The sequence below is a fragment of the Gouania willdenowi genome, chromosome 12 (assembly GCF_900634775.1).
Source record: "Gouania willdenowi chromosome 12, fGouWil2.1, whole genome shotgun sequence".
Lineage (NCBI taxonomy): Eukaryota > Metazoa > Chordata > Actinopteri > Blenniiformes > Gobiesocidae > Gouania > Gouania willdenowi.
This window is the reverse complement of record NC_041055.1, coordinates 21,667,020-21,689,071: the sequence shown is the minus strand read 5'-3', so window position 1 is coordinate 21,689,071 and position 22,052 is coordinate 21,667,020. Positions and strand designations below refer to the sequence as shown.

The window sequence follows — 22,052 nt, the reverse complement described above, 5'->3', positions numbered from 1 at the left end:
TCTCAGAGAAAAAAGATCAAAGGGCACATACTGAGTTTGAGGTGGCCCAAAGCTGCAGATAGAAGAGAGTGGGAAATAGTTATGGGACGCAAGCTCAGTTTGATCACCCTGTAGCTGGCCACTTTTGATGAGGGTTTCTAGTGTTAAAAAGACCAAAACACCCCCTGATTTAAAGGAAAACTACTGATGATGCGTCCCAAAATGTACATCCTTCCCATATCTGAGACACAGCTCCCACACCACTCTGAAATGGCAAATCTCAAGTGACTACCATATTTTAGCACAAAAGACAATTTAACATCACGTCCCGTGTTTAATGATTCTGATTCAGCCGTCCATTAAACATTGAAGAGTGTTTTTGTTTTTTTGTATTTGCATGAAATAGCCTTTGGGATAAAGTAGATACCAAGTGCCACGACACCATCATTTTTTAAAACATTATTGATCTAATTACATAACACCCTTCTCTTGTAAGAAACAACTAGTGGTGCACTCACTCAGATGGTTCTTCTTCTTGTAAAATGGGCTCCAGAGCAGTAATAGGCATGCTGGCTGATCCAGGGTAACCTGCATCAACACTGCTCTCTGTTTCCAACTTCCTCTCCACCTCCGGCTGAAGGACAGGGGATGTAATCCATCGCGTTTGGGGAACTTGGGTGTGAGCCCTGTAGTGGTCAGACTTAAGAAGAGCAGAATACCTGTCTCGTAGCAGACTGAGGGAAGTGAGTATGGCCGGCGCTGATGTTTTAACACGAATCATGACACCATGATCAGCTGTTCTTGCAGCTCTGCTTTCTTCATCTTTCTTCCTCTTACCATGATGTCCAATGAGCATTCTTCTATCTGCCCAGCGCACAGTCCACTCCAGCAGCCTCCCCAGCTCTGGAAACTGAGCCTCGAGTTTAGAATCCAGGCCCTGCTGCAGTTCTCCCACAGCTTCCACAGTCAGTGAGGTACCACAAAGGAAGCTCTGCTGTTGTGTGCTAACGTCACTTTGAGAGGTTTTCGAATCTAAAAAATGTCTTTTCACATTTTGGTTTAAAGTCACATTGTTTTTCTGTCTGAGTCCAAACAAACCTAACGGCTTTTCATTAATCTCAGAGCTGAAACAGGGGCTGGTCCTGGAAACGTGGGCTTCACTGCAAACAGTGGAAGTCAGGATATCTGATGTTGCTCCTTGTTTTACCGTCTTGTAGCAAAATCCAGCTCTGAAGATCGGCAGATCAGAGCTTTGGCGTTTTCTTGCTGGATGATGACCATCCCTTTGATGACGATGTATAGTTGAGACAACATCAAAGGTGAGCGAGTGCAACTCTTTCTCCCTCACCTCAGAGCAAAATCCCTTTAACAGAGGAACTTCACAGCTTGACTCAACCCTGTCCGTGCTGTCCTTCTCCAGCACGTAACTAAGAAAAAGCTCCAGAAAGTTGAGATATTCATCATCTTCCAGCTCAAACTCCCACGTACCTACCACAGGAGTTGAGGTCTCCTTGGCGGCACGTTCGCATTCCTCTTCTGGAATGGAACTTTTAAACTTCTTTGCAGCTGTCTTTTTAGTTTTGAGTTTCCCTTTTTTCTTTTTTTTCACTTTCTTACCACTGGACAAACAAATGCAACACAATAAGCTGCCACACATATTCAAAACACTTTGTAATCACAACAAACTGCTCAGTACAAGCTTACCAGCTCACTGTGCCACTCTGTGGATCAGGAGTGACAGCCTTCCCTGTGTTGTCTGTTGTGTCTCCATCGCTGCACATCGGGGCGAGGGCACAGTCATTTAAAGTGCTGGTGCTCACACTTGTGCCCAGTGACAGCTGCTGTAACAGAGCCATCCTGTGTTTGCTTCCCCTGTCGTCGTCTTCTTCCTCTTCTTTATCCCACAGCTGGAGCACAGGTGGAGCCAAGTGCCTTTGTACACGGGCCAAGTGTTTTCCTCTCAGCCGGAATTTGTCTTGAATCACAACCATCATCAACTCACTTTCTTCCCCTTTTTCCTCTTCTATATAAGCCAGGAGAGAGAAAATTACACGTTGATAACAACCAGTTTTTACAAAATCATGTTGTTTTACAAGAACTAAAATTATAATCTAAAAAAACTACTTTTTAGCATCAACGTTAAAAAAAAAAAAAAAAAAAACATGGGTGGACTGGGACAAAAATTAAGCCCTGGCATTTTCTGTTCTGACCAGCCCACTACATTATTAGCAGACACCATGTTATTAAGTTAGTAATACTTAATGTCTTCATTCTAATTATTATTATCCCAGAAAACCTTAAAATGGGAAACTTTTTAACCCCTTATTACCTATTTTCTTTGACCATTTTTCCAATTTCCTTTGTCCCATTTTTGCACCTTTTCAAATAGTTTTGACACTTCTTTTAAGATTTTAACTACCTTTTGCCAATAAATATCCCTTTTACTATTTTTTCCCCATTTTCATTGTCTTTTTGACATTTTTATCCAAGTTTTGTCCTTTCATTATTTATTTTTTTTTTGCATTTTTTCATCGAAAAATACGACCTTTTTGCCCAATAAATACACCTTATTTCCCTAAATTTTGCCTCTTTTTGTTTCATATTTTTGACATTTTTAACTATTGTTTGCCACATTTAGGCTACCTTCTGCCATTAAATACCACCTGTTGTAAGGACTGACGCGTGTCTTTGTTTTAAAATTTTGAATACAAAGGAAAACTGTTTAAAATTTTGTTATATTGTTATATCTCGGAAAACACAAATTAATTAGAAAAAAATGGAATATCATGAAACCCTACTGTTATGTGTTGTTGCAATAGTAATTCTTTAAAATATTATTTCCTTAAAACTTGTGTAAAACTTAATGTATTACCAGTTTTCTTTACATATCATGTATGTGATGACAGCAAATGTTGCTATTATAAATTAATACCACCATTAAACCAATATTTCAAAAGAATAAAGGTTGTTTGTACCTAACACGCTGCATTGCCTCAATCTCTGCAGCAGTAAGTTGTATTTTTCTCTCAGAGAGACTCTCACAGACTCTTCCTCCTCTGGGAAGGCTTTAACCAGGGCATCTGCCACCTGACACACAGAAAAACCAACAAAGAGCAATGCTTTGTTTTGTTTTGCAAATACATTTCTATGAAAGAACATTTCTATTAAGGGGGGGAAATGGTACCAATGACACAGGAGGCAATTCAGCCGCAAGACTGAGAAGAATATCTTGAAGATCTTCTTCAGCATTGAGGAAATGAGAGAAAGGCAGCAAACGGCAAACCCAGTGGAGAGCTTCCACAGCGGCAGATGTCACCTCTGCATTTCCAGAATTCTAAAGAAAAACGCAGTTACAGTAAAATGTACAGAATATTGGAAGTGGTAAATACAGTAGTTACACATAAAAGACTAAAGCAATACCGGTTCGTTGCTCCACTGCTGTCTAATGACCTGATATCGCCTGCAGTAAATAGACAGTTGGTCCCTGACATGAAGCATCCAGCACAGAGCACAAAGCTCCCTGAAACAGACTTGTAGTAGAAACACGAGAAACAACAGTCACTCAAACTGAGCGCAGGAACAGTCATCTAATGCTTTATCAACTAAAACAATACAAAAATGTAATATTATTAACAACAATATCATAATCCTCACTACTTTCCACATTTTATTATAAATTATCTCTTACCAATGATTTGAGAGGTGTCAGGGTCCAAGCGGCCATCTTTATTGGGGCCACGTCTAAAGTATGAACTCCGAGAAATAAACTTCCTCAGTCCCTCTGGAAACTCTTTTTCTTTCTCTGCAGCGGACGGGTAGGAGTACTTCTTCTTGATCTAAAACATTACCGGTACATAATGGAAGAAGACTTGGTTCTGTATTCATAAGGCAAACTTGAAGCTAATTCGTTTGTAAAGACTAACACCACATAACCACAGCTCTCTGATGTCTAGGCTATGGTTTGGTGAAGCCTTGCAGGGTAAAGTTAAACAAAGTCTGGCTTGCAGGTGTTATGGCAATTGTTATATTAATCATCACATCATCAAATGTTTGTTCATGTGTACAATTTGTCATGTGTTTATACACAATGACTGCATTATATCGTTGTACTTTTGAACAGAGACGTTGCTCCTTTGCCAAGTCATGTTAGATTAGATTACCCGCAGTACAGACAGATTGTGCTGCATTCACAGTGCCAGCAACAAACAGTCTCTGCTGAAGTTCTCATAGCAAAGCTCTGATAAACACAGCTCTGTAACAGTGCCTATGTATAATAAGATGTGATTCTTGTTTTATGCCTTTCACAGGGTTTAGATGGCCGACTCACATTCGCATCACACTCGCATCTGACCAAGGCCAAACTCAAACTCACATGTGGACTCATATGCAGATACACACACACACACACACACACACACACACACACACACACACACACACACACACACACACACACACACACACACACACACACACACACACACACACACACACACACTCACTCACATTCACATCACACACACACCAACTGACGCACACACATTATCAAGACAGATATCATTGCGTCTCCACTGCTGGGGGCATCTGACCCCCTCCTTTTCCTCTCATCAGGGTGGGACTTTTCTCTGTCTGTATTGAGTTTAAGCTGTGGAACTTTCCACTTAGTTACTGGCCACTTGCCCTTCCTACAGGATGGAAGACCTTTTTTTTGTACTCTTTTTCATTTAGTTTAAAATAAATCCTTTTTTATAAAATCATAATGCTTTAACTGGACTTCATCATTCAACCAGAGCACAAATCATGTTGCCAAAAGAGGACAACCATAAAATTGCCATGACACAGGCCAAAGCTAACACACCAGATTTTAGAATAAGGTTCATATGAACTCAATGTAAACTATAATTAAAGACATGGTACAAATTTTGAGCTCAGACTATGTACAGGTACATGCATTGATAAGAAAACAGGTCCACAATATTTTAAAGCTTTTATTTGGGCCATTTTTATCTATTATATTCTTTAACTTATCACAGATGAAAGCAGGGCTTTTCAACCTGGGGGCCATGACCCCATGTTGGGGTCGTCTGAAAAAAAATAGGGTAACCTGAAATGTCTAGTAATAATAATTTTTCAAAAAAATGTCAATGAATGAAATTATATTTTTAAATTTCTACATTTAAAAAAGTTAAAAAGTTTTTTTTTATTTTTATTGATCTATTTTGCACAGTTAAAAAACAAAACGTAATATCACAAAATAAAAATAGATATACAGAGCAGGAAGAGGCAGAAAGCTTACTTTTTTTTCATAGGAATCCATCACACATAATCTCAAACAATTGTATTCTATACTTTATTTTTCTATAATATAAATCTATTTTAAAAAAATATATATATATATACACACACACACGCACATATATATTTACATATATATATGAACTGGTGGTTATTGTTACTTTGTGCACTGATACTGAATACTATGTATTTGTAACACAGTGTAACAAACATGATCAAAAAACAAATTTTAGAGAAAAATAAAGTCTCTGGGATCACCAGAAATTTGTGATATAAAAATGGGGTCACGACAAGAAAAAGGTTGGGAACCACTGGATTAAAGGTTGTGGCTACTGTACCGAAAATGTACACACTGACCTCCACGGCTAATAACTCGTCTACAAACCATAAAACCTCTCATTTAACCAAATATACACTTGACTCATCATTTAAGTCATGTACCTTGTGTAGAATGTGTCTCGCACGCTGTAAACGGCTTATGTACCACTGGGCAGCTGGATGACAACATCGCCCAGACCTGAAGAGTAACAGCAACTTTTGAAGAATTTCTGACACTTTGTGACGACTTGTTACTTCTGCAAAGTGCTCTGTTGCTCCTATTTGGTCCTGGACATTAGAGAAATGTAGATAGATATTAGAAACCCATTGAGTTTGAATAAATATACATAATCAGACAAAGAAGGAGGTTTACTGTAGCTTTACCTGTGTGTTGGGCGATGGTTGTGGGCAGTATAGAGGTGGGGAGGGCAGATACAGTTCGTTGGGCACAAACGTTGACAGGACAGAACACAAGTCTTTGGCCGCGTCCAGCAATGAAGACACAGGTGAAGACATCACCTCCACTCCTGCAATGACTGCAGCCTTCAGAATTTCATGGATGGAAATTTGTAACAGCTCCCTCTCATCCTCTTCCAAAGGATCTATAAACAGATTCGAGATAACTAAAGGATTAAAACTGCAGGCTCCTATATTTTTGACATTAGAGTACTTACCTCTGAAGCTTTTGTCATTATCTTTTTGTGTGCACGCTTGAATGTCAGCCTTTGTGCCTAAAAGACCGTTTAACTCTGCCTGAAAGATGCATTCTGGTTTCAAAGCTGTGGGAAGGTGGTGTTCTCGCTTCCTGAGACTGGAATATTAGAAAATTAAACCTAATATTAATCATTATAGTTCAGAAAACAACAACCATGTAAGATATTGTTGTCCATGTGTTGACTAAACCACGGTTGGGGTCAATTATAATTGTAATCAAGTAATTAGTTACAATTATGACGCAATTGTGATTGTAATTGTGGGTTTAGAAAAATCTGTTGCTGTTGTAATTAAGTTCAGATAATTGACTTTGTAATTGCAATTTGCATTAAAATTCAATAAAAACCTTCATTTACAATTTCATTAAACGCAAACCTGTGGAACTAAGTTACAGTTCAATGGCTTACACATACGTAGTTAACAATTATTAAAATATGTTTTATATCAACTTTTCCCAATACATGTCACTTCTCCTGAGGATCATTTCACCTTTTTTAAAAAAACATATAAATCTAAGGTTATACTTATAGAAAAAAGGCTCAGATGCCCACACCAAAAATATTAATACCAATATTTTTCATGTATAAGGAAGGCTAACAAGGTAACCAATAGATGAGAAACAAATTAGATGTTAGATATTTTTTTTGTAGTGTAATTTACAGCTGATTTAAGACATGGGTCAAAACTAACCTGTTGTCATAAGAGACGCCAACAGAAAGCTAGCACAAGAGGATACGTTACATGAGATTATTTATTAAAGTAAGTGAGAATGTAAATGTAATTAGCTTTCAGGGGGAGAAAAAAATTGTCATTTTAATTGTAATTGTAAAAAATGCCAGTTACCGTAATCATAATTGAGATGCAATTGAACATGGATAAGTTAAGAACGTAACTGTAATTTAAAAATGTAGTTGACCCCAACCCTGGTGTTGACTAAACAATTAAAACTGACCAAGCAAAGTCAAAGTGGTCTGAGCAGTAACTGGAATAAGCCAGGCTCAAAGAAATTGCCGTCTTCCAATCGCCCAGATGATAGGCAAGCCAAACGGCTTCAGGAAGCAGACCCCCGAGCAGGAGCAGGTCCTGGGCGTACTCCACCGTCCACAACTCAGACAGATGCTGCTCACGAACTGCCTTTGCCACCTCCTCCTGACACAGAGACACTAAACGGCTCGCACAAGGGGCTTAAAGGAGACGTCGTATTAAACTGAATGTTTCTTCAAATCAAATCGTTAACAGAACATTTTGTTTTAGAAAAAAAATACATACAATGAGGGAGATGTATTGCAGGCAGGATGGCCACATTGTGAGGAGGCAGGATGTGGAGCGGCTGGTTGGTGAAGTAAGAGGCCATAAATCTGCCCAGAGTCTGAACGGCTGCAAAGGCTGCATCGCTGTGAACACTCATCGGCAGCTGGGAGCAGAAAAAGACTCCTGCAGGGCAAAAAGGCAGAGGACTGAATGAGCAACACATTCCTCAATGAAAAACTACTATGGAGCAATTCATCTCACATAGGAGTGGGAAACCATTAAAGTGTGGCATGTTACTGCAATCGATACGAGCAGAAAGCAGTGGTTCACAACATATTTTGGGTCGTGACTCCATTTTGATATTGTACATTTCTGGCAACCCCAGAGGCTTTTATTTTGAAGCATGACTTTTTGATCATGTTTGTGACATAGTGTAACGAGTAGCACTCGACTAGATGTGCCACCTCAAATATTTTTTTTATATTTGAGGAAGTGAAAGCATAGAATACAGTTGTTTGAGATTGTGTGTGGTATTTTAATTTGAAAAAAAATTATATATTTTTTTTATTAGAAAAATATCTATATGTATTTTTAATATTATTTATTAAATTATGTAATTATCTAATTGTTACACTGTATTTTCTTTAACTAGATTCATATTGGAGGAAGTGAAAGTTCAGAATACAGTTATTTGAGATTGTGTGTGGTATTTTAATTTGAAAAACAATATATATTTTTTTTTAAATTACGAAAATATTGTTTCTTTTTTTAACATTATTTATTTGACTATTTAATTTTTTATACTGCATTTTATTTAGCTAGATTTATATTTAAAGAAGTAAAAGTATACAATACAGTTGTTTGAGATTGAGCAATTTTTAAATTTGAAAAAGAATAATAATTTAAAACATTTACAAAAATTATATTTTTTATTTTTATCTAACTATTTAAATACTTAAGTTTATATTGTGTTTTCTTTCAATTTGAATAGATTAATTAGAGTAATTTTAAAGATTCTTTCAAAACAGCAGACAGTCGCAGCACATGATATTTTGACACTTTAAATGACAGAATAAATTACAGAAGTAATTAAATAAGTAACATTTAAAAAAAAGTGACCGCATGTATACTAAGTTACTACATAATTCATATTTTTTTTATGCATGTAAACCTTTTTTAACTAAAAGAAATGCAGTTGGACAGAAAATGTAGGTGTCTTGTCATCAAGCCATTAACATACAGCTTCGTCATGACTCACCTGCTGTCGTATCAACCTTCTCAACTCCACCTCTCACCAATATTATCCGAGCCATGTGGTCTCCAAACTCCTGGGCTTCTCTGAGACGATACTGTGACAACAAGTTGTAAAGGAGAGCCAGACAAAGTCGTGTCTCCTGGAATACACTTCGACCACAACCTGGTACAGAAGCACACAATATATATTTAATAGTCTTGTGATAAAATAAGTGCAGAACATAGAGAAGATGACTTTTACAACATGTTAGTAATTTTTACTAGTAACTTTGACCAGCAAGTAATGTTTGATGTTTTGGCAGTGCAAACAAGCTGTGGAAAGCTCCAACTGGGCAACATCCCTGTAACCAGTAATCAATATTATATTCATATGGTTACTTCACCTGTAGATTTTGATGATATATATACATTTTCCATACTATCTCTGTGGATATCGTCATGATGGAGGAGATAGATGTGAATGGGATGATATGTACAGGAACAATGGCTACTCAATTTGACCGATCACATGCAGTATGTAAAGAAGTGACAACTGTTTCCTGTACCTATTGTATAAATTATGGAAAAAAAATGATCACAAAAAAAAAAAATAGTCTTGATGTGAGCAGTGTTTACTACAGGGTACAAATCTGATGATGCAAATCATCTTACTTTTGTTAGTCTCTTTGTGTAGTTGTAACCGCCATGTGTCGGCACTTTCTGTGTACGAGCCGCAGAGAAAAAGATGTTCACCTAAAGAGAAGAGTCACACATACTTATTTATTATTTTGCTGCATATTGGTATTGTGTTGAAAATCTTAGGCAAAGACATTTTATTAATGCTCTTTTACACAAACAAAAACTATTGAATTTTTTTTTTTGACCTTGGTGACTTAGCAGGACAGGGCCCCCCTCCAGTCTCTCTCCTGTAGCCTGCACAGCTGACTGGATCTGGGACGTGATCACAGACATTTGCTGCACCTCTTCCTCCCAACCTTCCCACTCTTTGAAGCTTTTTAGTTCTTCCACATACTGCTTTGTGACATGGTACACCATCTGATACACTCCCAGTAATCTGTGAAAGATAGAATAATATCATAAAATGAGGCAGAACGCACCCTATTAGCTTCTTAGCATCACACTTCAAAGGTAAAATGTAGATGATTCCAGCAAGTTCATTTTGTCTTCTTTTTTAAAAAATAATATGTTATGGATTCATTTATTCAGATAACTTTTTTAGAAAATGTACTTTGAAATGTACTCCTGACATGTTTCGACTGCCAACTGTCAGTCTTCCTCAGAGGCATCTACCGATCATTTTGATGTGTCCTTATGAGTTCTTTCTGGGCGTGGTCAGCTTAAGAGTTCGCTCAGGCTGGCCACGCCATTAATTATTTAATTAACTATTTAATTATTCCATTTTCCAACTGTATTTTTTTAACTAGATTTATATTTAAGTTAGTGAAAGTAAAGAATGCAGTTGTTTGAGATTGCATGTGGTGTTTTAATTTATTATTAATAATAATAATAATCTAAAAAAATTACAATAATATGATTTTATTGAGAATTTTCTTTTTTATCATTTACTACACATTTCAGGCAACCCCATATAGGGTAACAACCCCAAGCTTTAAAAACACTGTGTTAAGGTTTAATTTATTCCAACAACTTTTTACAGGAAATTTACTTTGATCTCCTGACATGTTTTGACTGTCAACTGTCAGTCTTCCTCAGAGACTTCTACTTATCGCTTTCACGTGTACTGGGAATCTCTTCTCCAGAGACCATCGGGCGACAGGGGGCGTGGCCAGCAATTTTGAAGTTGGCCCCGCCCAGAAAAAAAACTCATAAGGATGCATGGAAGAGATCAGTAGATACCTCTGAGGAAGACTGACAGTTGCCAGTCGAAACATGTCAAGAGATCAATGTAAATTTCTAGAAAAAGGTTTACTGCCAACTGTCAGTCTTTCTCAGAGGCATCTACGGATCACTCTGGGGGCATGGCCAGCCTGAGAGAACTCTCAAGTTGGCCACGCCCAGAAAAAACTCATAAGGACACATGAATGAGATCAGTAGAAGGAAGACTGACAGGAAACCTCTGAGGAAGACTGACAGTTGGCGGCAATGGACTGATGTAAATAAGTAAAGATGGTGCCCACCTGCTGGAAGGTCGCTGGGGAACAAGTTGAGTCTGAAATTTAAAACTCAACTTCTCTTCTTCTTCTTCCTTCATGTCAGGAACAGAGTAAACATCCAAATGCCGGAGTCGTGCTGAATGAGATGGAGAGTCTTCCTCTACGATGGCTGTCTGCTGCCACGTGTAAGCATCGTCAAGAGAACCGGAGACTAGCTGCAAAATGGCCATGACTTGTGTAAAGTTTTCAGATGATAAGAAATTCTGATTGGTACAGTACGGCTCCGGCAGGGGGGTCAGTAACAATCGAGTTATTAATTTAGTCAAATCTACCAGCAGACCCAATCCGCCTGGTCCATCTGAAGAGGAGATATCCCAGGGAAGGAAAGCGAGCAGAGATTCAATCAGATGTTGGATCTTTGGTGAGCTTTTCTTTCTGCCGTGAGCAGCTGACCTGTGCGCTAAATGCAGCAACGCGACAAATCGCACCAGGTTGCTCAATAACTGCTTCAGAAAACGACCCCTTTGCTTCACAGCGTTTCCCTGAGACATGCCGAAAGCCCAGGCTGTCAGTAGCTTACTCTGGATCTTCTCAAGTTTACTGTGGAAAGCTGGCTTCTTGACTGTTTCGCTAAGGTCTTTGTCAAACTCTGGGCTAGCAACATCAGCTTGTGGCTCCAGGGCGTGGATTGTATCGTACATTGAGGCAAACTCCAAACAGCCACTGTCTTCAACGTGAGAGCCAACAGGAACTCCATCTACATCTGAGTCATCCTCAAAGAAAGCCTTTGAAACAAAATCAATAAAGAAGTGAATAAAAAAACAGCATAAAATTAGTATTTGAATTCTGTCTCAAATACTATTAAAGCTCTTTTCCTGTTTGACTGACCTGAACACTTTCAAATAGTTCTTTGGTACCACCAAATGACTGCTGTTCCTGCAGGAAAACAGGTAAATCGGATCCTTCTGTAGTAGTTGTGATAACAGGGTCTGTTGTGTTGGGTCTGCTTGGTAACGTAGAGTTCAAGTCTTCAATTGTGTTGTCCAGATTTAAGCAAGATGCCCACTCCAGCCATTCCTTGACTTCATTCTAAAATGTCAGAATAATTCGAGATTTGTTAGCGATGAACCTAGAGCTGGTCGATAAATCAAGATTCAAGATATATCGAGTTTTCTATTTGGGGTTTGAGAAAATTACAGTATTGCCTATATCGATATATATATGTTCATAGCTTATTTTGTATTAAAATACTTGTTTTGGGAATCGCTGCTTTCTCGACTTCTTAAAACACCAATAAAAGCACAGTTAGATGCATTACTGATTGTGTACTAACCTAAATCTACCACTAAGCTATACTACAGAACTCACTCACTCACACGTTCTGTCCTTTATAGGAGAAAAAGTCAAACGTGACACATATTGTGCAGTTTGTTAATAAATGTGCCTGTGTGGCATTTTGTATCAGTCTTTCTGGTACAATTTTATTTGAAAAAAAATTATCGCGATTTATATTAAGGTTATGCAATTAATCAAAATTTGATTATAATTTTGATTATTACACTCAACGATTACAAAAATAACAATCGAGAAATAATAAATTTATACTATACATTTGTTTTATTTGCTAAATAAAACAAACATACACAATTTAGGATATCTACAAAGAATAGAAAAATCAATTATTAATATTAACTTTAAGTTGCTTAATGCACTTTGGATTTAATGATGAAGACCTAGAGCCAAGACACATCACATGCAAGAAGTGTTTTGTATTGTGCAAAAGTGAACATAGTTGGATTTTATTTATGTTTAAAGAATATATTTTACATTACTTTGTACAAAAAAAAATTGGTTGACAATTGTTTAATAATCGTGCTTTCAATTAGCACTAAAATAAATAATTGTGATTATTATTTTTTTCTAGAATCAAGCAGCCCTAATTTATATCGTATTATCGTCATTTTGAGAAAAAAATATAGAGATATGAGTTTTGTTCCATATCGCCCAGCCCAAGATGAACCATCATTTTCAATCACCTGTGATTTATGCAGCATCCTGCTGGCTTTCTCCAGCTCCCTACTGGCATCGTGTAGAAGGGCTTTCATCATATGAGTTGGAGAGGTTCTGTCAAGCACTTTCATGAGAGTAGCCATGTAGCCATCAGACACAATGAGATACAGCAGTTTTGGATGCCAGGTGACGGAATATCTCTGCCTGAGGACGTCACGTCTGGACATGCTGGAGCTGGACAGGGAGGCGTCCCCTTGGCCTACAACCACTGATGGCCTGAGTAGGTGTGAACACAAACAGATGGTGTCAAGGGTATAAATAAGTCACATGCTCCATAATCATTTTCTATGGTCACGTCATCAGCTCATGAGGATTTTAGTTGCTTTGTTGACTTGAAACTATCCAGCACGTATAATCCAATCATCTTTTTATTCCCCCAATAACGCAGCACCAATCTACCTCAGTAAACCAATACCAGGGAGTAGGGCTGGGCAAAAAATTTATTTAATCAATTTACTAAATTTGTAGATAAAAACAGTTTTTATTTTGCAATATTGAGTATTTTTTTTTTATCATTTACTACACATTTCAGGTGACCCCATTTGAATTCCGGGCGACCCCATACTGGGTCACAACCTCAAGCTTGAAAAACACTGTTGAGTAATTTGACAACTTTTTTCAGGAAATGTACATTGACCTCTTGACATGTTTCGACTGCCAACTGTCAGTCTTCCTCAGAGGCATCTACTGATTACGTTGATGTGTCCTTATGAGTTCTTTCTGGGTGTGGCCAACTTGAGAGTTCTCTCAGGCTGCCATGCCAGCAGTCAAAGCGTGTCAGGAGATCAAAGTCAATTTCAAAGTCAATTTCAAAGCCAATTTCAAAGTTGTCTGAATAAATGAAACCATATTATCCCAGCTACTCAGCATCAGAACTGAAGAAGTCTCTTGGATGACAGGTGAAACAACTTCAAGCTAAATTTCAAGTCTAGTTGCCTCATCTGAGCTGCTAAAGTTAGCCACACATTTAGGACATACAACATTTTACCTGTATGTAACCAAAGGATGTAACGGAAGGAAGTGTGCAGGTCCAAATTCAACGTTACAACCGGTGCTTTTCAAAGTGAGGAGACCTCCAAGGCGAGCCAGCATAAGTAGAGAACCTCTCTTCAAAACGCAGGCTAAGAAAAGCCCTCCAGGGGACCAGTTTACACTGGCTACCCAGTACGACCTAAAACATTCACATACAGTAGGTGCTTTTTAAAAACCAACAGTGTTAAAGAAAACTACAATTTGGCTCATAAAGGCAAAAAAAATCAAGGACAACAACAACAGAACTTAATATTTTATTACAATTATGGTTAAGGTTCTCATTTAGGATAATGCTTAAGTATTTGATGAATAGGAAAAACAATAAAAATTGGGATTTTATCCACCTTTCTACTCAGAGTTTGGGATTTTTTCCAGTGTTATTTTTATCATGGAATCAAACTCGACGCATGCAACACAAAGTCTGGTCTAATTTATTAATTTCTTTATTTAATTATATTTTTTCAATTTAATTTATTAATTTTGAACATCAAAACAAAAACAAGACATAAAATAAAGGTAATGTCAAAACAAATCAATAAAAAACATTTACACGTTCAAATAAGGAGTAGGAAAAACTGACTTTGGTCTATACAGAACAGTTAAATATGGTTGAGGTTTAAGGATTGTGCCATTTTTAGACATATGAGTGCTGTGCAGCATAAACCCTGACATATATCAGTTTTTTATTTAATTACAATGCATACTGACCTTATATATTTAGATGGAATCTCCAATGTCTTGCTTCCACAGCCTCCGAGGCTGCTTGACATTGTGATGAAATTTTGCGTGCTCACAAACAGGACCTGTGTTGCCTGTATTTCAAAACAATAATCATCAAAGAGTTCAAATATCTGCAGATTAATAGACACACACACAAAAATATTTCACGTAAGGGGGGGGCATAGAGTCACCTTGGGATTTCTTTGATTCAAAACAATGGCTAACAGTTGACCATCAGGTGAGAAGGCTGACACCAACGCTCCTCTGGACTTCACAGGTTGGCACGGTGGTGTGAAGCGAGACATGGGGTAGGTCTTGGTGGTCCACTGTACGTTATAACCAACAGAACTGTAGAGAAAAAGTGCATTTTAAACCCTGATAATGACCAGTAAGTACCCTGTCATAATGTCTGTCCACTCACCTCACACTTCTTAGATGGCTCTCTTCCCACTGAATTTTAAGGCAGGTAACAATAAGCTCTTTACCAGATGTGAAAACAAATGCTGATAAGCAAATGTCACCCATTCTCTGAGGAAGTTAAAGAAGAACAAAATTAGTTATTGTGTTAAACATGAAACAGCATTAAATGAAGGAGTCACACCTCAGTTCTGACAAAAATGGTGTGTAGCATTGCTTCTTTGTCCCGGGTGGAAGGCAGAATAATATTTTCAAGAGGACTAATTTGAGCCCAGTGGCCGTGCACGGGGCCATCTCGCTGCACTGCTGAATCCTTCACATCTGTACATTCCCACAGGAGGACCTGCCCAGTTATGGCAACAAGAAGCACACACCTTCCATCCCATGAGACGGTTAGCGACAACTTTGAGGAATTCCCTGTAAAAGCACATTAAGATCAGACATTAGTAAACCAAGTACTGTAGGTAAAGTAGCTGCAAGTATGAATTTGATCTTTTTTTATTATTATTATTATTATTATTATTATTATTATTATTATTATTAATATTCAAAAAAATCTAAATTGAAGAAAAATATTTACATTGAGATTTTGCAGACATTTGTTTTTGAAACATAATTTGCACTTAATGATGGCTTCTTAAAATGGTTTTAATTTAATGTTAACAAACAACTGAGAAAATTAAAGGAGAATTTATTTTTACTGCTTACCAAGTGGACATAAGTGCATGAGTAGGACTCTATATCTTTTTAATTTCTACACAAATATATGCATTATGCATAATGGGATGCAACTCTATCACAGCAGGGGGCCACACAAATGTGACTGTATCTGATCCCAGCGCCACATTATCAACATTTATGTCAGCATTAGAATAATGATTGATCTGAGCATTAATACAGGGGGGAAAAGAGTTTTGTCTTTGTCTGTGGTTTTGTTGTTTTTTCAGTTTTTAGTCATTTTGTGTGTTTTTGGAGTCATTGTGTGTGTTTTTGCAATTTTTTGTGTTCTGCATTCATGTGGTCGATTTGTGTGTTAATAGGGTCACTTTCTGTATTTTTTGTACAGTAATTTTGTTGACAGTTTGTGTGTTTTTGGAGCTATTCTGTAATGTGTTGTTTTTTGTGTTTTCGTAGTCATTTTGTTTGTTTAAGTGATTGTTGTGTCTGTCTTTGTTGTCATTTTATGATTTAGGTACGGTGGCCCTGAATTGCAAAGCACAAATGGAAAAGAAAGAACACAAAAAAAATAAAATGCAAATAAAATTATTTATTTAGCGTTTTACATTTCTTAGTGCAGGGGTGCTTATCTTTTGTGTGTGTGCGTGTTTTTTTCGCGTTCGTGTTTTGTCTTTTGTGTTTAATTTTTCGCATTTGTGTTTTCTCTTTTGTGTGTGTATTGGGTTTTGCATTCGTGCTTTGTGTTTACTGTCATTTTGTGTATTTCAGGAATTTTTTGTGTGTTTTTTGTCAGGGTTGGGGTCAGATACATGTTTCAGTTACAACAGTGTTTTCAATTACCCATGTTCAGTTTTTAATTTCTACACAAATATTTGCATTATGTCTACCATTTACTGTAGCGCAGGGATGGGCAACTCTATCACAGCGGGGGCCACAAACATGTGACTGTATCTGATCCCAGGGCCACATTATCAACATTTATGTCAGCATTAGAATAATGATTGATTGGAGTAATAGTACAGGAGGGAAAGGGATTTTGGCTTTTTTTGTCTTTGTCTGTGGTTTTGTCAGTTTTTAGTCATTTTGTGTGTTTCTGGAGTCATTGTGTGTGCTTTTGCTATTTTTTCTGTTCTTGTTGTAATTTTGTGTAATTTTCTGTCATTTTCTGCATTTGTGTTGTTGATTTGTGTGTATTTGGGGTCACTTTCTGTATTTTTTCTGTTTCTGTATTTTCCTGTCATTTTTTGTACAGTAATTTTGTTGGCAGTTTGTGTGTTTTTGGAGCTATTCTGTAATGTGTTGTTTCATGTGTTTTCGCAGTCATTTTGTTTAAGTGGTTGTTGTGTCTGCCTTTGTTGTCATTTTATGATTTATGTACGGTGGCCCTGGATTGCAAAGCACAAATGGAAAAGAGAGAACACACAAAAAAATAAAACGCAAATAAAACTATTTATTTAGCATTTAACATTTATTATTGCAAGGGTGCTTATCTTTTGTGTGCGTATTTTTTTATTTGTTTGTTTGTGTGTGTTCTCTCTTTTGCATTCATGCTTTGCACTTCAATGCCACCGTATTTACCGTCATACTCATTTTGTGTATTTTAGGAATTTTTTGTGTGTTTTTGTCAGGGTTGGGGTCAATTACATTTTTCAGTTACAATTGTGTTTTCAATTATCCATGTTCAAGTGCAATTAAATTCTGATTACAGTGACAAGTATTTTTTCCAATTACAATTAAATTACAATTGTTTTTTGTTTTTTTCAGAAATTCAATTACAATTACGTTCTTGGTTACTGAAGTTCATTTACAATCAACCACAATTACTCAGCCTGAAATAAATAATCTAATAAAAGCCAACCTTATTCTTGTGTTAGCTTTCTGTTAGCATCTCTTACGATATCAGGTCCTAAATCAGCTGTAAAATACACTACAAACAAATATCTATCATCTAATTTCCTTCCTATCTATTGGTTACCTTGTTAAGCTTCCTAATCAATGAAAATATAGGTTTTAATATTTTTGGTGTTGGTGTCTGAGTCTTTTTTGTGTCACCATACCCCTCGATTTCAATTTTTTAAATGGTAAAATGTGGGAAAGCTTGATATGAAACATGTTTTAATAATAGTTAACTACATACGTGCAGAACTGTACATAGAATTGTAACATGGTCACCCAGTTTTGTGCTAAATTGTAATTGAAATTTTTTTTACGGAATTTTCATGGCAACTACAATTACAAAGTCAATTGTCTGAACTCAATTACAATTTAATTACGATTACGACAGCATCAGATTTTTTAAATTACAATTATCATTATAATTACACCATAATTGTAATTAATTATCGCTTACAATTATAATTGGGTACTTTGTGTAATTTGCTGTCTATTTGTGTGTTTTGGGAGTTATTTTGTGTATTATCTTGGGCTTTATATTCCTTTTTAAAACACTATTTTTGTGGATTTTTTGGGGGGGGGGTCGCACAAAATTAGACCAAGGGTCACATCTGCATGGACATTTCATATTCATTCAAAAGCGACACTGTGTGTTTATGAAGCACATACCTTGAACATCAGTTATCATCTGAACTACATGTGAGGCAGCTGCAGCCATCTTTAGCAACTCTTTATCTCTGTTCCACAGAAAGAGCTCTCCAGTGACCAAAAGACCACACAGCCACATGCCTGGAAGCAAACAAGGAACAAGACACAAGTCAGAACTGAAAAACCTGCTGAACTTTTAAAAAACGAGGACAAATTAAAACTCACCAGTGTGTGAATTGGACAGTGTCACAACACTACTGAGTAAAGAGTGAAGTTTAGGAATCCTCTTCTTGGTGCGGCCAGATACCATGTTAATCTCACTGATCCGTTTGTCATCTAACAGAAACACAGACTCCATTTCCTAAAGAGAGATGAGAACCATTTTAATTTCCAGTTTAACGTGAGAAAACATTATTATGCTTTCATCTCAGTTAAACCCATATTTCTATCTGGTCCGAGGTATTTCCGAGGGTATAAATATGCATATAAACACATATTTCTGGTATAATAACCCATATAAACCAATGATATGGAAATGGGACATTTTACTGCTGCTAATATATAACAAATTACTGGTATTTTGTGAACAGGGCACATGTAGAATTCTCAGAGATTTCCGAGCGATTCATTATAGTTGTGCAGGACTCCCAGCAACTCCACATACTTCTGAAAATTGGTATTGCCACACATGCACTAACACGACACGACCTAAGAAGAGAACTAAAATAAGATTTTAAAAAAATAGCTGCAATATTTTACAGTCTTGTTCCAGGTTCTGCTGTCACAATATTCCCATCCTTGTACTCCCAATGTTTAAATATTGTTTTGTTTTTCAGGTTCATGTTAAATAATGCAAAGGGTTAGACTTTTTTTCTGGCTTATTGATTGATTGATTGATTTTTTGGCATGTTTGGCAAAGTCTCACCCTTTCTTTCAGGCATTTGTTCATTTATTTGGGTTTGAATTTGTGATGTTTTGTTTTTGGTTACATTTGAATAAATAAATCAATACACTGCACTTTGCTCTCCAAGACACTTTTGCTTGTTTTTATTCCTACAGAGTTTGTTTGTATGTGTCCCAGAACACTGAAACACCATATACCTATATATATACACGTTATTATACATTAGCATTTTTTTCCTTTTTCTAATATCCAACCACATGTGACTTGTTCACAGAATACCAGTAATATGTTATACATTTGCAGCAGTAAAATGTTCAATTTCCATATTTTTTGGTTTATATGGGTTAATATAGCAGTAATGTGTATTTATATGCATATTTATACCCTTGAAAATACCTCGGAATTCCAGGATTTACCATTATACCCATTCCCCTCACCTCTCCAAGCCAGCAGAACTGCGGCCACGGTTTCTTTCTTTTGATGCTGGATGACAGAAGAACTTCCAGATTCAGCTCCATGTTGGACAGAAAGCATCAATTCTAAAAAAATAAAATTAAAATATAAAGCCCACACGTACAAAGAGTTAAATAAACACGAGGTTTAGCGGAAACGTGTTTGTTTCATTCAGCTTGACCTCATTTTGTATTATCAGCTATCTAATAAGCAGCACTTCACACTGCATAGACATAAAGCTGTAGCCTAGCTTACTCGGTAACATTGACAGCCGTAAAACCATAACAAACCACTAGAAAGTAGTAGTTTTAACATAGTGTTATTATCTATGCATTAAGGCTTTTAGAAATGCTTATAAAGGTCGACTATGAGGTATCATATCGTAATAATTGGATATATTTTGAAACTCCCTCCGTCTCAGTAGCTGGAAACGTTACCCATAATCCCCTGCAGGGAAGCTCCAACCCGTTACTGTGGAAACGGCGCCCTGGCGCAACCGCAGTAGGAAAATAATGAGTAAAGTTGGAAAGTTATTCACAGATTCGGACTTCCGGCTGCAATAACTCTTTAACTAAACGTCATCGATACACACGTTGCGCCTCTTTATCATTAGAGTGAGGTGGACAACATGCTACAAGATATTATTTTATTTATTTTATTTATTTTATTTATTTTATTTATTTTATTTATTTTATTTATTTTATTTTATTTATTTTATTTATTTTATTTATTTTATTTATTTTATTTATTTTATTTATTTTATTTATTTATTTTAAATCAAAAGCAGTTGTATTTGGATCAGCAGGAACAAGTTTGATTTCTGAGCAGCCTGCGACGAGATCATAAGGCAGGGATTGTCTGCAATATGCAGCACCGCTCCAACAACGATGTATTAGTCATGTAGGCTACAAATGGAAAAAAAAAAATGTATGAAATTGCTCAAAATAAATCAACCAATAATATTTTTTTTATAGAAAGGACATTGCTTTGTGATTGCAGCACTTTAATTATGCCAGTCTCTGGTCAAGCCAAGGACTCATCTTATTGACACAAATCACACTTTTGATATAGTCTGAGAATAATAGTTCACCTTGTGATTTTTGGGGTACTAACAATTCAAAAGGCACCAGCTTGCTGTATGCAACTATATCCAGCAGATGGCAACATGCTTCAATTGAAATTACACAGGTACACAATACATACTCCATACACAAATCAGTCTATTTTCCTCAAACTAGCACATTTACAGCATTCAGGAATGTGTTTAATGCTTATTTACATTATAGTGGTTATTAATCCTCTATAATTCTTCAGAGTTAGAGAGAGTCCAAACTCAGAAACAAGTGAGGGATGGTTCCTGCAAACATTTTGATATTTGTGTGCATATAATCCTCTTCACTGTATGGGTTGTGAGAGCCTTCGAGCACCAAAGAGTCTTACTGGCTTGTTATAATGAGTCATTAGGTTTGCCCCACAGCTCCTGCTAGTATTTAATTACCCTTTGCCTCACTTTTCTTTTCAGCAAAGATGGAGATCTCCGTCATCGATGAAGGCTGCCATTGCCAATAGGAGAAAGAGGAGACTTCTCTGGAGCTTTAATTGGTTCATTTGCTTCTGGCTGCCAGACACAGATGGAGCTCTTTATTATTGTCACTAGCAGGCTTGTGCTACTGCTGCGGGGCCTGTCTTAAGAGGGAGAACATGTACCATCAGCAAGGACACTAGAATTAATGTAGTCTACAAAACAGGCCATTACAGCCATCTGCAAACCAGTATATACTGTATATATACATTTGAATACAGATAATCTATGCTTGATTCTTGTGACGCTTACTTTTTCATTTGTGATTACTACTATATGTATTCCAGATGACATTGGCAATAAATTATATTTTGTATGCAATGTGGGACTTGCTAAAAACACAGTAAGCTAAACGCACACAGGGTTATTTTTATTCTAATGAAGTCAAACTTCATTAAAACAGGGGTATCAAACTCATTTTAGTTCATGGGCCAAATACGGAGCAGTTTGATCTCAAGTAGGCCACAGATTTTATGCTGGAAAACAAGTAATTTCCACATTAATGTGTCCCATTTGCACGTCTATGTATACACAAAATACATAAGAAACCGCCAATTTCCAAGCGATAAGTGACAGATATCAGTCCCAACAGGACCTTTACTTTAAATTTTCTAGATTTTGTGACCAATTTCTATTTAATTAATGGAAATATTATGTAATCGTTTGAGGAAAATTTAAGATTTTTGTAAGAGTTTTAAGTTTTTTCAACAGTAAACATAAAACAAATGAC

At 36.7% G+C, this 22,052-nt stretch overlaps 1 protein-coding gene across 3 annotated transcripts in view; it reads right to left on the bottom strand.

Moving 5' to 3' along the window:
* cplane1 (ciliogenesis and planar polarity effector 1) overlaps nt 1-20,199 on the bottom strand; it is a 34,328-nt gene extending 14,129 nt beyond the window's left edge. For 2 of the 3 annotated variants that reach the window (XM_028462119.1, XM_028462121.1), the window contains exons 1-25: nt 19,725-20,187; nt 18,609-18,744; nt 18,405-18,524; nt 15,349-15,581; nt 15,169-15,275; nt 14,939-15,095; nt 14,736-14,839; nt 13,984-14,166; nt 12,962-13,211; nt 11,814-12,014; nt 10,950-11,710; nt 9,675-9,865; nt 9,463-9,543; nt 8,816-8,974; nt 7,576-7,740; nt 7,259-7,490; nt 6,267-6,403; nt 5,977-6,194; nt 5,716-5,880; nt 3,668-3,815; nt 3,400-3,509; nt 3,164-3,313; nt 2,955-3,066; nt 1,684-2,002; nt 498-1,598 (exon numbers count right to left, since the gene is read on the bottom strand). In XM_028462119.1, coding sequence (XP_028317920.1) covers nt 498-1,598; nt 1,684-2,002; nt 2,955-3,066; nt 3,164-3,313; nt 3,400-3,509; nt 3,668-3,815; nt 5,716-5,880; nt 5,977-6,194; nt 6,267-6,403; nt 7,259-7,490; nt 7,576-7,740; nt 8,816-8,974; nt 9,463-9,543; nt 9,675-9,865; nt 10,950-11,710; nt 11,814-12,014; nt 12,962-13,211; nt 13,984-14,166; nt 14,736-14,839; nt 14,939-15,095; nt 15,169-15,275; nt 15,349-15,581; nt 18,405-18,524; nt 18,609-18,744; nt 19,725-19,805 — 5,621 coding nt within the window. In that variant the 5' untranslated portion in view covers nt 19,806-20,187. Of the gene's footprint in view, nt 1-497; nt 1,599-1,683; nt 2,003-2,954; nt 3,067-3,163; nt 3,314-3,399; nt 3,510-3,667; nt 3,816-5,715; nt 5,881-5,976; nt 6,195-6,266; nt 6,404-7,258; nt 7,491-7,575; nt 7,741-8,815; nt 8,975-9,462; nt 9,544-9,674; nt 9,866-10,949; nt 11,711-11,813; nt 12,015-12,961; nt 13,212-13,983; nt 14,167-14,735; nt 14,840-14,938; nt 15,096-15,168; nt 15,276-15,348; nt 15,582-18,404; nt 18,525-18,608; nt 18,745-19,724 lie in introns of all 3 variants that reach the window. The other variant, XM_028462120.1, reaches the window with a different exon arrangement.
* Between the last annotated feature and the right edge of the window lie 1,853 nt (nt 20,200-22,052).